General features: G+C 45.2%; 1 protein-coding gene across 4 annotated transcripts in view; it reads right to left on the bottom strand.

Annotated features, from left to right (window-relative positions):
• akap12b (A kinase (PRKA) anchor protein 12b) overlaps nucleotides 1–15,590 on the bottom strand; it is a 65,387-nt gene that overhangs the window by 1,353 nt on the left and 48,444 nt on the right. Inside the window, exons 3-5 of one of the 4 annotated variants that reach the window (XM_079526700.1) lie at nucleotides 1,672–6,030; nucleotides 1,183–1,617; nucleotides 1–11 (exon numbers count right to left, since the gene is read on the bottom strand). The exon at nucleotides 1–11 is cut by the window's left edge and continues 1,353 nt beyond it. In XM_079526700.1, the coding sequence (XP_079382826.1) occupies nucleotides 1,187–1,617; nucleotides 1,672–6,030 (4,790 nt within the window). In that variant the 3' untranslated portion in view covers nucleotides 1–11; nucleotides 1,183–1,186. Of the gene's footprint in view, nucleotides 12–1,182; nucleotides 6,031–11,398; nucleotides 11,650–15,590 lie in introns of those variants that run through there. The other 3 variants (XM_079526701.1, XM_079526702.1, XM_079526699.1) reach the window with 3 other exon arrangements.

The raw sequence follows: 15,590 nt of genomic DNA, 5'->3' as shown, positions 1-15,590 counted from the left end.
TTCTTGGGAAACTATGGAGACAGAAATACAGGGGGAAATTCAGTAAATATTCACAAAACAGACATGTTTAGCATAGGTGAACAAATGTTTGATCCATTATGTTTTGTTGTATTTCTCAGAGATGTAAACAGTTAAGGGTAAAGCATAGACATTTTCTGTTTCTTTAAAAAAACAAATAAAGGATAATTAAAAGAAAACTATATACAGTATCTTTAAAAAGGAGGATATTTAACCTAACCTATCTCCTACATCCTTTTTATATTTTATTTTAACCTCTAGTTGTCCTTCATCCTTCCAGGTTCATTTACATGACTCAGCAATAGACCAGGTCTAGGGGAAGGCTGCTGCAACACTGCTGCTGTACGTCCCTCAGCTTCCACTGCTCTATTCATCCCTCTGCTGCAGAGCACCAGTGCTGCTTATTACACATTAAACCGAACCACACCCAATACTCTGTACACTCCACTCCATTGTGCGGCTCAAATAACCATCCACTACTGTATGAGATATATATTAAACAGTATAACATCTTCAGACACATTACTTCTTTTTTAAATGCAGTGTGTAGGGTAATATGGGTAGTATGAGCATGACTATACTTGAAAATATAATTCAGTAGAGCAACAAAATACAACTTGGGTTCTTTGAGTCACTGTAATTAAATCTGCCAAATGTGTGCTCTGACATGGTTCCTTGACTCCATATCGAGTCCCTTGTGGAAGGCGAAGAGGAGGGAGAGGCGGAATCATAATCAGTCTGTCAGCACAAGTTCATCTGCCCCTCACACACTGTTTCCCTTCAAGACCCCAGCCTACAAAGCAGGGGTCAACGGCGGCATTCCTGCTTTGATATCAAAGGTCCCCCGGTTACTCGTAGCCCGAACAAAAGCTTTTTCATCTGGCTAGCGGGCAAATCCTCCCCCCCCCCCCTAATAAAAGTAGGGCCCATTGATGTTTTAAAAAAGCCACCATGAGAAGATTTGATGATAGAAGGAATTTGGAAAAGAATTTCCCCAAATGTTCCTTGTTTTATCTTACCCTTTTATTATATTATCAATATTACATTGGTTAAAAATAATACGACATACAAATATTTCCAGTTAAACTAATGAGTGAGATCATTAATGACATAATTGTGTTAACCTCTCCAATCAACGTGTTATTATCAGTCCAGTAGTCTTACCTGCTCATGATGCTGCTGTAAGCTCTGTGGAGACAGGTTCAATCTCCTTCACTGCCTCCTCAATGACTTCGATCACCTGTGCCATCACCTCTGCACATTTCCCCGATGACGATACCATCTCTGTTAGGCTGGTGGCTGTCGCTGCAACTGGGGCCTCTTGACTGGAAGTGGCCAGCTCTGTTGAAGCATTCGTTTGGATCTCCTCCAGCAGTGTTGGAAGTTTGTCGGACACTGGTTTCAGATCACAGGAGCTGTCTGCGTTCACTTGGGTTTCTTTGGCTGGTGCCGTATCATTCACAGGGCCATTGCTGTCAAACTCCACCACAGCTTCTTCCTCAGCCTTAGGATCTTCCACCATGTGCGCTGCCTGCAGGACAACCTGGTTTGGAATATGGATCTCAGGAATTTCTTCTTTCTTTTCCTTTTCTGGGGTCTCTGCCTTAGTTTCCTCTGCCTTGGTTTCCTCTGCCTTGGTTTCTTCTGCCTTACTTTCCTCTGGCTTAGTTTCCTCTGCCTTAGTTTCCTCTGCCTTACTTTCCTCTGCCTTACTTTCCTCTGCCTTAGTTTCCTCTGCCTTAGTTTCCTCTGCCTTAGTTTCCTCTGCCTTGGTTTCCTCTGCCTTACTTTCCTCTGCCATACTTTCCTCTGCCTTAGTTTCCTCTTCCTTAGTTTCCTCTGCCTTAGTTTCCTCTGCCTTGGTTTCTTCTGCCTTAGTTTCCTCTGCCTTAGTTTCCTCTGGTTCGGGAATCACTTCCTCACTCGTTTCCTTGAAATCTTCTGGTACAACTTTGCTCTGTTCCACTTCAAGATTTCCACTTGGCTGACTTTCTGTATTCAGTTCTACTACTTCTTCTGCCAAAACAATCGCTTCACTTTCTTCTACTTCCACGGCTTCTTCTAATCCTTCTGCTGGTTTAATCTCCTCGTCTGTTGAAGCATCAATGCTCTCTGTGACCTCAACCGCAACTGAACCAATGGCTTCTATGGCAGCATGAAGTGGTTCGGGTGACTTTGGTGTTTCAACGGGTGCTGGGGTTTCATGGGTGACAGGAACAGGGGTGTCAGTGATAACAGCCTCCTCTGTTTCTAGCTCAACAGTTTCTTCTGTTGACAAAGCCTGGACTGGTGATTGGACATTGGCTGTGGAGGTAGTATGATCCTTGTGTACAGGCTCAGCTTCCTTCACCTCATCCATGGCATTCTGGATGACAGCCTGGGCAATAACCATGCTTTGTTCCTCAATGGCATTCGCCTGCTGAAGCTCTGGCTCGGCATCCACCACACTTGCACTGTGTTCAATAACAGAGGTACTGACTTCATACGTGGCTGCACTAATGCTATCATTCACCACACTCTCAGCAACAGTTGTACACACTGTCATGGTTTCCTGCACTTGGATTGATTCATCGCCAACCGTCTCTAAGATTGGGATATTTTCCATTGCTGTCTCATCCTTGGTCTCCAGTTGTTCCACATTTAAACTGAGAGGGGTGACTAAGGCTGCTGTCTCGTGGATAACAGCAACCTCCTCAACAGGGACAGCTAAAGGAATGACTGGCTCAGAGACCTCAGTTGTGGTGTTTTTCAAGGTGTCTGGTATGGCTAAAATGATCTCTTGGGAAACAGCCTGAGCCATCGCTTCCAATGGAGAGTTTTCTTCAATGGCAGCAACTGGCTCCACACCCACTTCTATTTCCTTGGTTTCCACGTCTGGTTCAGTAACTTCTACACTCTCAGTGCAGATAATGGCCTCAACAGTTGGTGTGATGGGATCCACAATGGCTTTGGGAGAGTTCTCACTCAGTTCTGAGGGCTGCACGGCTTCAGACTGCTGAGGCAGGGAGCTGACAACTGCCACAATCTCAATGTCAGGTTCTTCGCTTTCAGTGGCAGTTTCAATGACAGGAATTTCACTCTCTATTTTTTCAACAGCAGGGATGTGCTCGGCGGGGTCCACTTGATGCACTTGAGCCACAAACACTGGCATGTCTGTAACAAGAAGCTCTTCTCTTTTTGGTGGCATGTCTTCCACTAAAAGCACTGTACAAATGGCATCACTGGTCTCAGGGAAACACTCTATTGTGGCAACCACAGGCTTCTCGATAGTCAGTTTGGCAATCTCCTTGGTCCCCAGGCCAGTACAAATGGCTACGGCCTCCTTCAGAGAATGTAGCTCCAGGATTGTCTTTGTCACAGAGACAGCCTGCTCAATGGGTGGTTCATACACTATTTCAGCAGTAGCCACATCTATGGGTGTGTCTTCAACAGTCACAGAAGTCTGGCAAGGGATTACACTGACTTGATCTGCTATCCCTTCAAGAACCATCTCAGCCGTTTCTGATTTGGGTGTGTCAGGAATAGGTGTGGTATCTTGGACCTCGGGCTGGGTCTTCACTTCTGCAGTGGATAGTTTCTCAATGACATCCTCTGCAATGGTGGTGTCAGCAGACTTGGGTGTGGCAGCGTTTTCTGCCTCTTCTGGGATGTCACTAAGCTGCTTATCATCATCCTCTACAGTGGCTGGGATCCATGAAGGGGACCTGTCCTCGGCCGACGCTTTAGTCTGGGTTATTGCTGCTTCTACTGCTTCATTCTTGGCTGGCTCAGCATCATACTCAGAGAGGGGAACCACAGCTGGGGTGTCAGATTCCTCCTCCACTTCTGTGGAGGACTGCTTCTCAATCTTCTTCTTCCTGCGGCCAGGGAGGAATTTTCTGAGGGAGAATGAGGACTCCTCTTTTGGCACTTCAGTTTCTGAGACAGCTTGTTCTGTGTTTTCCTCTGCCTTCTCGTCGGTTTTAGCCTTCGTCATCTTTGGCATGACGAAACGTTTCAGTATGGACCAAGTAGTTTCCCTTTCAGGGGCGGTGCTCACGGGTTCAGGTTCAGAAACTACTTCGCCTTCAGCACCTTCAGTTTCAGTCTCTTGGGTGGTAACTACAGCAGTCTCTGTAGGTTTACTCTCTGGCTCCTCTCCTCCTTCTGCTGCCGGTGTCTCCTCTTCAATCTTGGTCTCATCATCGTCAGAGTCAGAGGTCTTCCTGGTCCGTTTCTTGGCTCCGCCCATGCACATTAGAGCCTCCCAGGAGACAGAGGTGTCCATTTTCCTTTTGGACTCCTCTGTGCTGCCCTCCAGTTTCTCTGTGGTTTCTGTCTGCGGCTCCTCCTCAGTGGGCTTATCTTCCTTTTCCTCCTTAACCTCTTCCTCGTTGCCCTTTTCTGTGAAAACAGCACTCTCTGTAGAGGATAGGGTGGCTGATTTCACTGGCTTCTCCACCTTCTCGGTTGTAGCCTCATCTTCACTGTCAGAAGATTTCTTTACACGCCTCTTGGGCGTAACCATTTTTTTGAAGGAGGACCAGGGAATGATGCCTTCTTTTTTCTTTTCACTGTCAGAAGTGACTTCTCCCTCAGCTTCTCGGTTTTGCTCCACCTGGAGGGCATCCTCCGCGATGACATGCTCCCCTGAATCTTCTGGAGATGAGGCTCCGCTGTCTGGCTTTTTGCACTCTGCTGACTCAGTGGAGGATTGAAGCTGCTCCCCAGACTCTGTAAGCTTGGACTCAGCATCTTTCTTCGGCTTAGATTTCTTGGTGGAAAGCTTCTTCAAGCCAGCTCCAGTGAAGAGTTTCTTTAGGGGGCTTCCATGCGCCTTGGTCTTCTCCTGTGATGACAGTATCTCAGCTTCGGTGGCCACCTCTGCTGAAGCCATCTCTTCCTCTGGTGCAGCTTTTGCCTCCTCTGCTGGTTTGGGCTCATCAGTGGTATCTAGTGCAGGGGGCGGGGTCACCTCAACGACCTCAGCCTCTGGTTTCACCTCCTCAGGTGTGGTTGCTGGTGGCTCCTCTTTAGCCTCCTCCTGTTGTGCCCCAGCCTTCTCTTCCTCACCGACCGTCTCAGCCTGAGCAGTCTCCCCGGCCTCACCTTCAGCCTCTTTTTCCTTCTGTTCCTTGATGCTGTTCTTCTTTCGCAGATTAGAGAAGAGTCCTCCTGTGAAAAGCTTCCTGAAGGGGGACAGTATGCCCTCATGAAGTGATGGACTGCTCTTGACCTCTTCAGATGCTGGACTGCTCTCTGCCTCTGGGGGTACTGGACTGCTCTCGGCCTCTGGGGGTGTGGGACTGCTCTCGGCCTCTGGTGGTGCTGGACTACTCTCCGCCTCTGGGGGTGCTGGACTGCTTTCGGCCTCTGGGGGTGCTGGACTGCTCTCGGCCTCTGGGGGTGCTGTACTGCTCTCGGCCTCTGGGAGTGCTGGACTGCTGTCGGCTTCTGGGGGTGCTGGAGTGCTCTCTGCCTCTGGAGGTGCTGGACTGCTCTCTGCCTCTGGGGGTGGGGGGCTGCTCTCAGCCTCCAGGGGTGGGGGGCTGCTCTCAACCTCCGGGGGTGGGGGGCTGCTCTCCTGATTGTCCTTGGCTTCAGCATCAGTAGCTGTAGCTTCCTCTGCTGGGACCTCAGAGGTTGCAGCTTCCTCAGTAGCTTCTTTAACCTCCATCTCTTTGGCTGTGACCTCCTCTCCTGCAGTGGTGGCTGTTTCAGCCTTGCTGACCTGCTTTTCCTCCTTATCTTTGACTGTCAGCAGCTTCACAGGGTTCTTCTCCTCGTTCTTGTCTTTCTTCAGTGTGAACTTGAAACCGGCGAAACGGAATATCTTCTTGAAGCCCAACTCATTTGTCTCGCTCGCCTTCTCCTCGGCCGCCTTCTCCTCAACAGCTGTGATCTCGCTGCCATTGGGACACTCTTTCTGCTCCTTCTCTCCGTTCACGTGAGGAGCCACTTCATTCTGGATGGTGCCCATGGTCTCTGCAGCCTCCTCCTTTGTAGCAGCTGGCACGCTTTCTGTCTGGCCAACTGAAATGAGAGAGAATGAAAGAATGCCACAGTCAGTTTATATACTTCAACTGAAAAATGACTAAGAATATATGAAGAATACATTACACATTCTACAAATGCCATCTAAAACTGTTTTCTGAAAAAACTCAGCGGTACTCAAACCTTTTCATATCAAGGACCCCAGTATTATATTATTTGGCCGCGGAACCCCATCTAAAGATATTTTGTTCCGACGACCCCCAGAAGCAAAGTTTGTGTAAAAAATGTTTGCTTTAAAACATATTCAAAGATTTGCATTTGGATTTTTTTTAAACAGCAGATCTACAAGCTCATACCGTGGCACGAAGTGACATGCTATGAGCTTGTATATCTGGGTTAAGTATATCCATCCAGCACACTGATGCAAAAATATAACCTTAGAAAGGAAAGAAAAAAGGACAGAGAAAAAAACAACTCTGGCACATAGAAAACAAACAACTCTGCGCGCACGCACACACACACAAGAAGAACAGCTGAGAGATCCTGACCCTTTAAGTTGATTTAAACAAGCATATGACTATATAATTGCAATCAGATTGAAATTTGTTCCAGCCAATCCTATTCTGTGTAACAATGCCAGAAAATAATAGCATAGACATTGACACGAATAAACAGCAGGCAGAAACCCCCGAAGGGTTGGCTTTGCACAAAATGTTGCACAATGATCTTTTGCACAAAACCTATTGCCAGTATATGGATAAAAATGGAGTGTGAGCAGAGATTTAGACTAGGGAAACACTTAATACTCATGACTTAATTCTAATTCTGCTTGGCTATATTGCTGTGAGCCCTGTTGGTGGCAAATAAGATCAATTGTAATACCGACACCTGGGATGAGAACAAACACAGGCCCTGCTACACACACACAGGCCCTGCTACACACAGGCACTGAACACCACACATCACACATACACAAACACAGGCCCTGCTACACACAGGCACTGCCACAACACACATCACAGGCCCTGGTACACACAGGCACTGCCACAACACACATCACACATACACACAGGCCCTGCTACACACAGGCACTGCCACAACACACATCACACATACATGAACACAGGCCCTGCTACACACAGGCACTGCCACAACACACATCACACATACACACAGGCCCTGCTACACACAGGCACTGCCACAACACACATCACACATACACACAGGCCCTGCTACACACAGGCACTGCCACAACACACATCACACATACATGAACACAGGCCCTGCTACACACAGGCACTGCCACAACACACATCACACATACACACAGGCCCTGCTACACACAGGCACTGCCACAACACACATCACACATACACACAGGCCCTGCTACACACAGGCACTGCCACAACACACATCACACATACACACAGGCCCTGCTACACACAGGCACTGAACACCACACATCACACATACATGCCACCCACAATTTATGCAATGTCAGTCTTTGATTTGACAGGAAGGCATAGTAGGGGGGCTACGATTTCACAAGCATCATCTAGACTCATCTCTTTCCTTTTCCTCCCCTCTCTCTCTCTCTTTCTCTTTCTCTGTTGTTCATATTTCCATCTTCTTGACATCTTACTGTAGCAAGGCAAAGCTCACATCTGGTGGCGAAAGCTTTTTCTCTCAGGATCTTCAACCAACCCTTCAACTCTCAAAACAAATTCCCAGCTTTTTAAGGCATGGATATCAGCTTACCTACACAGCCAGACAAGGTAACACACACGCACCCACACGCACCCACACGCGCACACACACACACACACACACACACACACACACACACACACACACACACACACACACACACACACACACACACACACACACACACTTAACCATAGACATATGCTCATATCCTCAATGCACTACTAAGGGACCCCCCCCCCCCCTTTTTTTTTTCTCTGCCCCTGTCAATCACAAGCAAAGAATGCACACATGCTCTATTCCTAACACTCACTCAATCCCACCCTTGGAAAATAATGTTCCTGCTTCATAGTTCATACACAAAAATACAATACTGTGCAGTGCCATCGAGAGTTTATCCTCACAGCTTGTCCACATCCCTTCTCTAAATTACAGATTGCAGAACTATGCACGGTGGCCCAGCATTCTTAGGATATTGTGGTTTTGAAAAGAAGCAAAACCCTGTCTCATTCATGGGTTAAAATAACATGCTTGACCAAAGAAAAAACAAAACAAAACACAGCCGTGTCTCATGCTAAATCTGTGCTGCAGTACAACAAAGTGCTAAGTGTCTATTGTTGGTAGGACTCAATACACCCATTTTCTACGTATGGATTTTACTCAAGGAATGTCAGCTATGTTGCGCACTCCTAGTTTGGGTGAATTATTTTAGGATGCTCTAAACACAATGTGGAATCCAACAGCATGCAACTTGACAGGAAGAAAAAACAGACAGGGGTGTTTATTTGTCTCTCTGTCGTTACAGCAACATTCTGACTACGAATCAAATATGGGCCTCTTACCCTTTTCAATACAAGTTCTTCTTCCCAATCCCCTTGACCCAAATTCCACCACAGCAGGATGGACGAGAACCCACCCCCTTCCCTGAAGGCAAACACAATAGATCTCTAAACCTCTCTGGTCTTAGAAAATAAGGATGTGGGGGTGGGGGGGGTCAAATTTCTTATTGTCTAGAAGCATCATAGTGCCAAATATATGTACAAAACTATGTAGAATGAATGGAGTAGCATTTGCTGTACTCCCACCAACTGCTAAAGTCGATAACAACATTCTAAATGACTACAATGTATAAGGGGTAGACCTGGCCATACTCCATAGCCTTGGCATTGGGGAAGGGGTTATTTAACGGGGTCACAGCTGTATTGTGTGTAGAGGTGGGTGTTACTCTCACATAGTTGTTATTGTTAGGGTAGTCGTTACATTGGTGAGCCACACTATTGTTAAGCAAACAAGTCAAGACAGCCACTGTGAAGCTCACATACAAACCACGCCGGGCCATCTAATATGAAACCTAACCTCTAAATTTGTATGACAGAGTACAAGCTCAGCGGCACCTCGGCACCAAATCATTGCAAATGTATGCAATTACATTGGCTCCCCATACAGTTAAACGGGGCTGTTTCCAGTGAAGCTCATCAGGACTGTATAAGCAGGGGGTGTGGGATGCAAGTGGGCCAGACTAGGCCCTGAGTATCTATACAGATAATAAAACAGGAACCATGTTGATTTAACAGAGTGCAGGCGTCTGCCGACTCTTTTTGATCCTTGTTTTCCGGACTGTTCTTTTTTCTTAATAGGCACACACAACTTTTAACTTGGTTCGGGCGGGTTAGGGGTTGAGGGCTTGTGGGACGGGGGTAGGGCTCTCATGGCTTGAGTGTAAATGGGGGGGGGGTCTTGAGTAATGACTGTACAGGGTGGAATGTGAGGGGTGAGGCTAAAGGGGCTGAGGAGGGGACACTGAAGAGATGAAGGGGCAAGCGTTGTGAGGGCAGAGTTGAGGGGAATTGATGCCTGCCCCAAGGCTGAATGTCTAACTCAGTCTCTGACACTCACTCATTCTTCAAATGCTTCTCTCTGCTGGAGACAGGCTTTGCTTGTGTGTGTGTGTGTGTGTGTGTGTGTGTGTGTGTGTGTGTGTGTGTGTGTGTGTGTGTGTGTGTGTGTGTGTGTGTGTGTGTGTGTGTGTGTGTGTGTGTGTGTGTGTGTGTGTGTGTGTGTGTGTGTGTGCACTGTAAGACTTCAAGCTCATATTAAAGAGCATCTCTGTAGCCACCAACCACTTGTTGTAAATCTATCATTATTCCCCAGTGTCTGATAGGCTTTCTGTTGTGGCTGTTACAGAGATGAGTACTGTGTGTGTGTGTGTGTGTGTGTGTGTGTGTGTGTGTGTGTGTGTGTGTGTGTGTGTGTGTGTGTGTGTGTGTGTGTGTGTGTGTGTGTGTGTGTGTGTGTGTGTGTGTGTGTGTGAGAGAGATGTATCTGGACGAGAAAGGATGGGGGCAGGGGCAGAGCAGTAGATGACCGCAGAATGGATGCTATTCTTCAGAGACACTACTACAAACTTAATCGGTCAAATATATGCAAATCCTTGCTCCAATTACTATTGTCTGTGGTAGAAACCGAATAAACAAAAGAAGTCAGTTAAGAGAGTCTAGGGTTACAGAGCACCCCGTGAAGGCTAGATTGAGGCCAACAGCCCCTCCCTACCCCCCACCGCTCTCCCATCTATAGGTGTGGCCCCTCTGTCTCTGAGAGCCCCTAGATGTCACCAATCAGACCCGTCACCCAACATCTATTGTCCCACCATTTGCCTTCTTCCCGTATCAATAGGCATAGTCTGTGACTGCATATTGTTTTAGTACAAGATGCTAGAGAACACTGCACAATGTCAACATAATTGTTTGGCATGCTATCAAATATCGAATGCAAACCTATGAATTCATGTGTAAAGCGAAATATTCCAGCCCTGCTTTTGTTAAAAACCATCACTCTTTAGTTATATGTCCCACAGAGGAATCAGCCCTGGCATGTAATTAATTCCATAGGCCCCGTCCTCCTCCCTCCCCATCCTCTGTGGCTAAGCTGAATAACCCCATTGGGAGTTCAGATCCCACTTCATCTAATTGAAATACTTCACATGAAGAAGGGACATATGCACATCAGACCCAGATGGTGGGGTGGGCTAAAACAGGCTTTGAAAATATGTCCCCAAATACGTTTCTGACTTTCTGTGTATTTATGTCTGCCAGTTGTCATGTCATGTGTGAAATTCTTTTCCCACCAAGGAGATATGTGCATGGTCCTATGGGATGGTGATGGGAGTTTTGAGGAAATTGGACTGGGTATAATCCTAATAGTTTTGGTACAATCACCACCAATGTCTTGATCTTAAAATGAACATCTTTTTACTTAAGAACTATGGGAAGTTTGTCTAGGAAATACACGATGAAAAAACAAACAAAACAAAACCAATTTGTAGAAAAGAGAGCAATATTATTACAGTGTAAATCCTGAAGTTCTACAATATGTAAATACTGGCCATCACTTGCCAGCCAGGACAACTTCAAGCTAACCACACCCTCAAGACAACAATGCCTTTGGCTACACTCCACTGTCTAGGGAAAAACCACAAGTTTGATGCAAGATGCAAGTTCACATTTACTGCAAACATACACCAAATAAAGCACTTTTCCGCCCTAAATCTGGTAAATAAATAAATCAGATACAGTGTATGTGTATAAAACATCTAATTAACTAATTAATTAATTTATTAATTACTGCACTGATGTCTAAAGTCAAATCATTCAGGCTAGAACCATCTACTTCAGAGAAATACACTCAAAATTGCAGCGCTTACCTGTTAATGTAATTGTTCCAAGCATTGGTAAAACTCCCAAATACTTTCCTCCAGAAAAAGAATAATATATATACAAAAATAAAGTATCAAAAATAGATCCTATAATTTTGAGGGTAAAAACCAACAAAAAAGTTTCAAAAAATAAAGTCTCCAGTCACTATATATTGTTTCAGTTCTCTGCCTTTACGCTTAGTGAAACCTAGAGAGTGTGCTTGTCCAAGAGTTGGTTCCCTCTTAACGTCCGTCTATGTCTCAGGTTCTTTCTCCCTCTCTCTTTCAGGCAGTCAGAGCTTCAGTTGGTATGAGGAGAAATAGTGGGCTACGTGCACATTTCAACACACTGACACGCATGTCATGTTAAGACCACCCCCTCCACCCCTCGCCCTCCCACCTCCTCCCCTTTTCTTTCAGCTGTTCTGAATGAGTTTTGCTTTATCCCCCCCCCCCTGCCCCGCCCGCCCCCCCTGCCCGTATTCAACCTCCCCCATTCCTCTCTCTTCTCTCCTCTCTCCCTCAGCTCCCGTCCGGGGATGGCTCATCATGTGATCTTTCAGGGAAATGACTCTCTAGCTCCCCTTCGCCACCCCCAAACTTCCCCATACATTGTGTGTGTACAAACCCCATGCAAGCTAGATGACCCCATCTCTCTCAATTCAATTCAAAGGGCTATATTGGCATGAGAAAACATATGTTTACATTGCCAAAGCAAAAAGTGGAACAATACAGTCAAACTAAATGTATGTACATTATTGAATGTCAGAATCTCCAATAAATCAATTTCTATGTACCAAGATCACTCGATAGCAGAATACACACAATGATTTGTCTTTAGGGTGGTTGTGTTCCATTTGATATCCTTCTCCTTTCACAGCAGCTCTCTCTTTCTCTCTCTCTCTCTCTCTGACACACACGCACGCACGCACGCATGCACGCACGCACGCACGCACGCACGCACGCACGCACGCACGCACGCACGCACACGATAATGCACAAACATAAACGCACTGAGGCTGGGGGTGTAGGAATGCTGGGTGGTGGCCGGTGTCTAGGTGATGCCTTATTAAAGACAGATCTCATTGTGGTGGGGGGTTGGGTTTGTCCACCCTAATACCCATGTGTCCTTAAAAAAAACACAGTTTAGAAAAGTGAATGAAAAAACGCTGGTCCTGGAGGCCCAGTTCTCTTTTCACCCACTCCCTGTCTCGGGAGACACAGCAGGACTCTCCCCCGTATCTCATGGCTCATGTCACCGCTCATACAGTGGAATGTTGACAGAGGCCGACCACAGAGGGAATGCACTGGATATAGGAAGCCTAAGGGACTTTATGTTTTGTTTTTCTTTTCTTTTCTTTTCTTTTCTTTTCTTTTCTTTTCTTTTCTTTTCTTTTCTTTTCTTTTCTTTCTCTCTCTCTCTCTCTCTCTCTCTCTCTCTCTCTCTCTCTCTCTCTCTCTCTCTCTCTCTCTCTCTCTCTCTCTTTCTTTCTTTCTTTCTTTCTTTCTTTCTTTCTTTCTTTCTTTCTTTCTTTCTTTCTTTCTTCAGGGTTTCAGCATGTTTTTTCAGGCTGGGTGTCCTGAGTCCATGCAACACTCACGAACCGTTTTCACCACAATTACAATAATAGCATTAGTTTTGAGAGCTGCCATAAATGTTTGTTTAAATTATTTTATAAAAATAATAAAATAATCCTGATGAAAACGACTATGGTGTGCATACGTGTGCGTGCATGAACACTAGTTTTGAGATAGGGCTTAAAAAAACATCACGTCACCCATTTTCAACTTATGTTCAAATAGTCGGTCACTCACCAATGCTCATTATAAGATGGTACCAAATCTGCCTACCAGTGACATCATCGGTAGGCAGGTTTGGCAAATTTCAGCATGCTAACATTGTCGACGAAGCGAAAGGCTGTACTAGTTTCTATTGGAATCACAACAATAATATTGATGGTGTCACTGCTAGGTTTCTGAACTGTCCACAGCCCTCTTCTGAGACACAGAGTGAGTAGACATAAATGGTGCCATCTTAACACTTTACAGTTTTCAGAAAAGAACACGTGACACAGTTCAGTACTTAGTACAGTTCAATACAAGGTCTGCTAAGAGGATTTGAGGCAGCGGTGGCCGAACGGTTTGCGGAGCGGTCTTGATACCGGAAGGTCGCCAGTTCGAATCCCCGGACCGGCACGTTAAAATTACCACCGCTGAAGTGCCCTTGAGCAAGGCATTGAACCCCAACCATGAAATGTTCTATGAGAAGGGCGTGGCTGTAAACAAGCATCTCGAGCTTAGTCCACTTACCCTGGGTAAACAAAGAGTTCTTTGCTTTTATTTAAAACCCAAGAAAGCCTATACAGCTTATTTCCATTGGGGTGAGTGAATATGCACATATGCACTTTTAATGACATACAAATATACAGTACTATGCAAAAACATCATGTAAACGGTTAGAAATCAAAAAGAAATAATATATAAACAATTACATTGCAACAATTTCCCAACTGACCTAGAGTTCTACAAGGAAGGGCAGTTTACAACTTTACAATCTACAACACCATGAGTGCCCACACGCTGCTGCCTGTCTGTCCCCCAGCTGTGAATGCTAATAGACCATTCTCAATTAAGTCAATACAGACACATTTTAATTCAGCTTTTGTCTTCGAAAAAATAGACACTAGAGAGGAATGCGAATAAGTCCTCAGGTAAATACCTGAACAATCACACACTTCGACACTGTCCACACTGGAATGTGTGAATTCCACCTGGAATGCCCCCAAATGGCTGATAGCACTAGTAATTAAGTGCTGTCTGGGAGACTTTTATTTTGGTGTACCTGTGTCCCACTGTGTGTGAGTTCTAAGTAAGTCACAGCAATTACATCAATGACAAAACAACAAAGAGACATATTCATTTCTGCTCAACTGTATAAACAATAAATCTGTCAGCCCAACATCATTTCTACACAATTTAATTAGAACTTCTAAGATTACATGGAACGTTTATGATGGAGGTTACAAGCTATTTATAATGCAACTAAAAACTGTAATTCAAAGTGACAAAAACAAAAGTATCAAAGTGACAGCAGGGTTGCTATGGGGGGACAGAGTTGATTTGAGAAGGGTGCTACAAAGTTTTGAACTTAATTAAAAACAAATGATTGTATTTTCTCATTACTCCGCTATGCTTCCTGTTGTGTGTTTCTTCAGAATCAGTGAACTGAGGGAGTCATGAATACCAAGGTCTGCAGCCATGAATGGAAGTCTTCATGGTCTCACCAAGGCTTTAAAAAAAGGAGAGGAGAATACAAGTGGGGGAAGGGAAGAAGACACTCTCACGTCAAGTCTCTCTCTCTTGTGCTGTACTTCTTTAGGAGAGGCTCATGTATATTCATTTCATGCAAAAATAGGGTTGTCAAAATAACCTTTATAGAATTAAGATAAACATAAAGGCCTGCTTTGTTCAGCCAAAGTAGAAAATTGAGTTATGTCTGTTTTGCTCTGCTTCACCAGAGTGTACTCATGGACACCACTGTCTGGTCAAAATAACCCCATTCTACTGATTTAAAATCTAAATTAATCTACTGAAAGCATATTTTTCTTTACATTTACGAGAATTAGTAAATGACAATAAAAGGTCATGATTATTATCTATTTTGCCAGTGGTGGGACAAAACAACCAATGACATTTGACTGGTGATTCCTAGCCTGAATCAGACAATGAACGAGAAACAAAGTTCCATCAACAAAGACACAGTGGAATCTGGAGATATTGTGAGACAGACACCCTTCCTCCTGCCCCCATTCATTTTAACAGTCATTCACCAGGAATGTGGTTATGAGTTATGACACACCAGCAAAGCCCGCTATTATTGATGTGACTAAGTGGGTGGATATGTCTCTCTCTCAACAGCACATTCACCATGCTATGCCACACACACCTCCACTTACTATTACTACTACAGTATTTTATGCTGAGTGGCCAGCGAGTCACACTGCTTCCTCTACTACACATGACATGAGTCATCAACACTCCATGTTCCTGGACTCGGATACTGAGGCATTTAACCACATAAACCCACCCCACGTGTCTCTATTCAGCTGCAAACATTGGCAATCTAACTCACAATACGACGCAATGTGGGCTTGTAGAACGGCTATTTTCAGCTAAAATATTTTTGTGTAAAGGGAAAAGG

Source organism: Electrona antarctica (assembly GCF_951216825.1).
Source record: "Electrona antarctica genome assembly, chromosome: 17".
Classification (NCBI taxonomy): Eukaryota; Metazoa; Chordata; class Actinopteri; order Myctophiformes; family Myctophidae; genus Electrona; species Electrona antarctica.
This window is presented reverse-complemented; position numbering and strand designations above follow the sequence as displayed.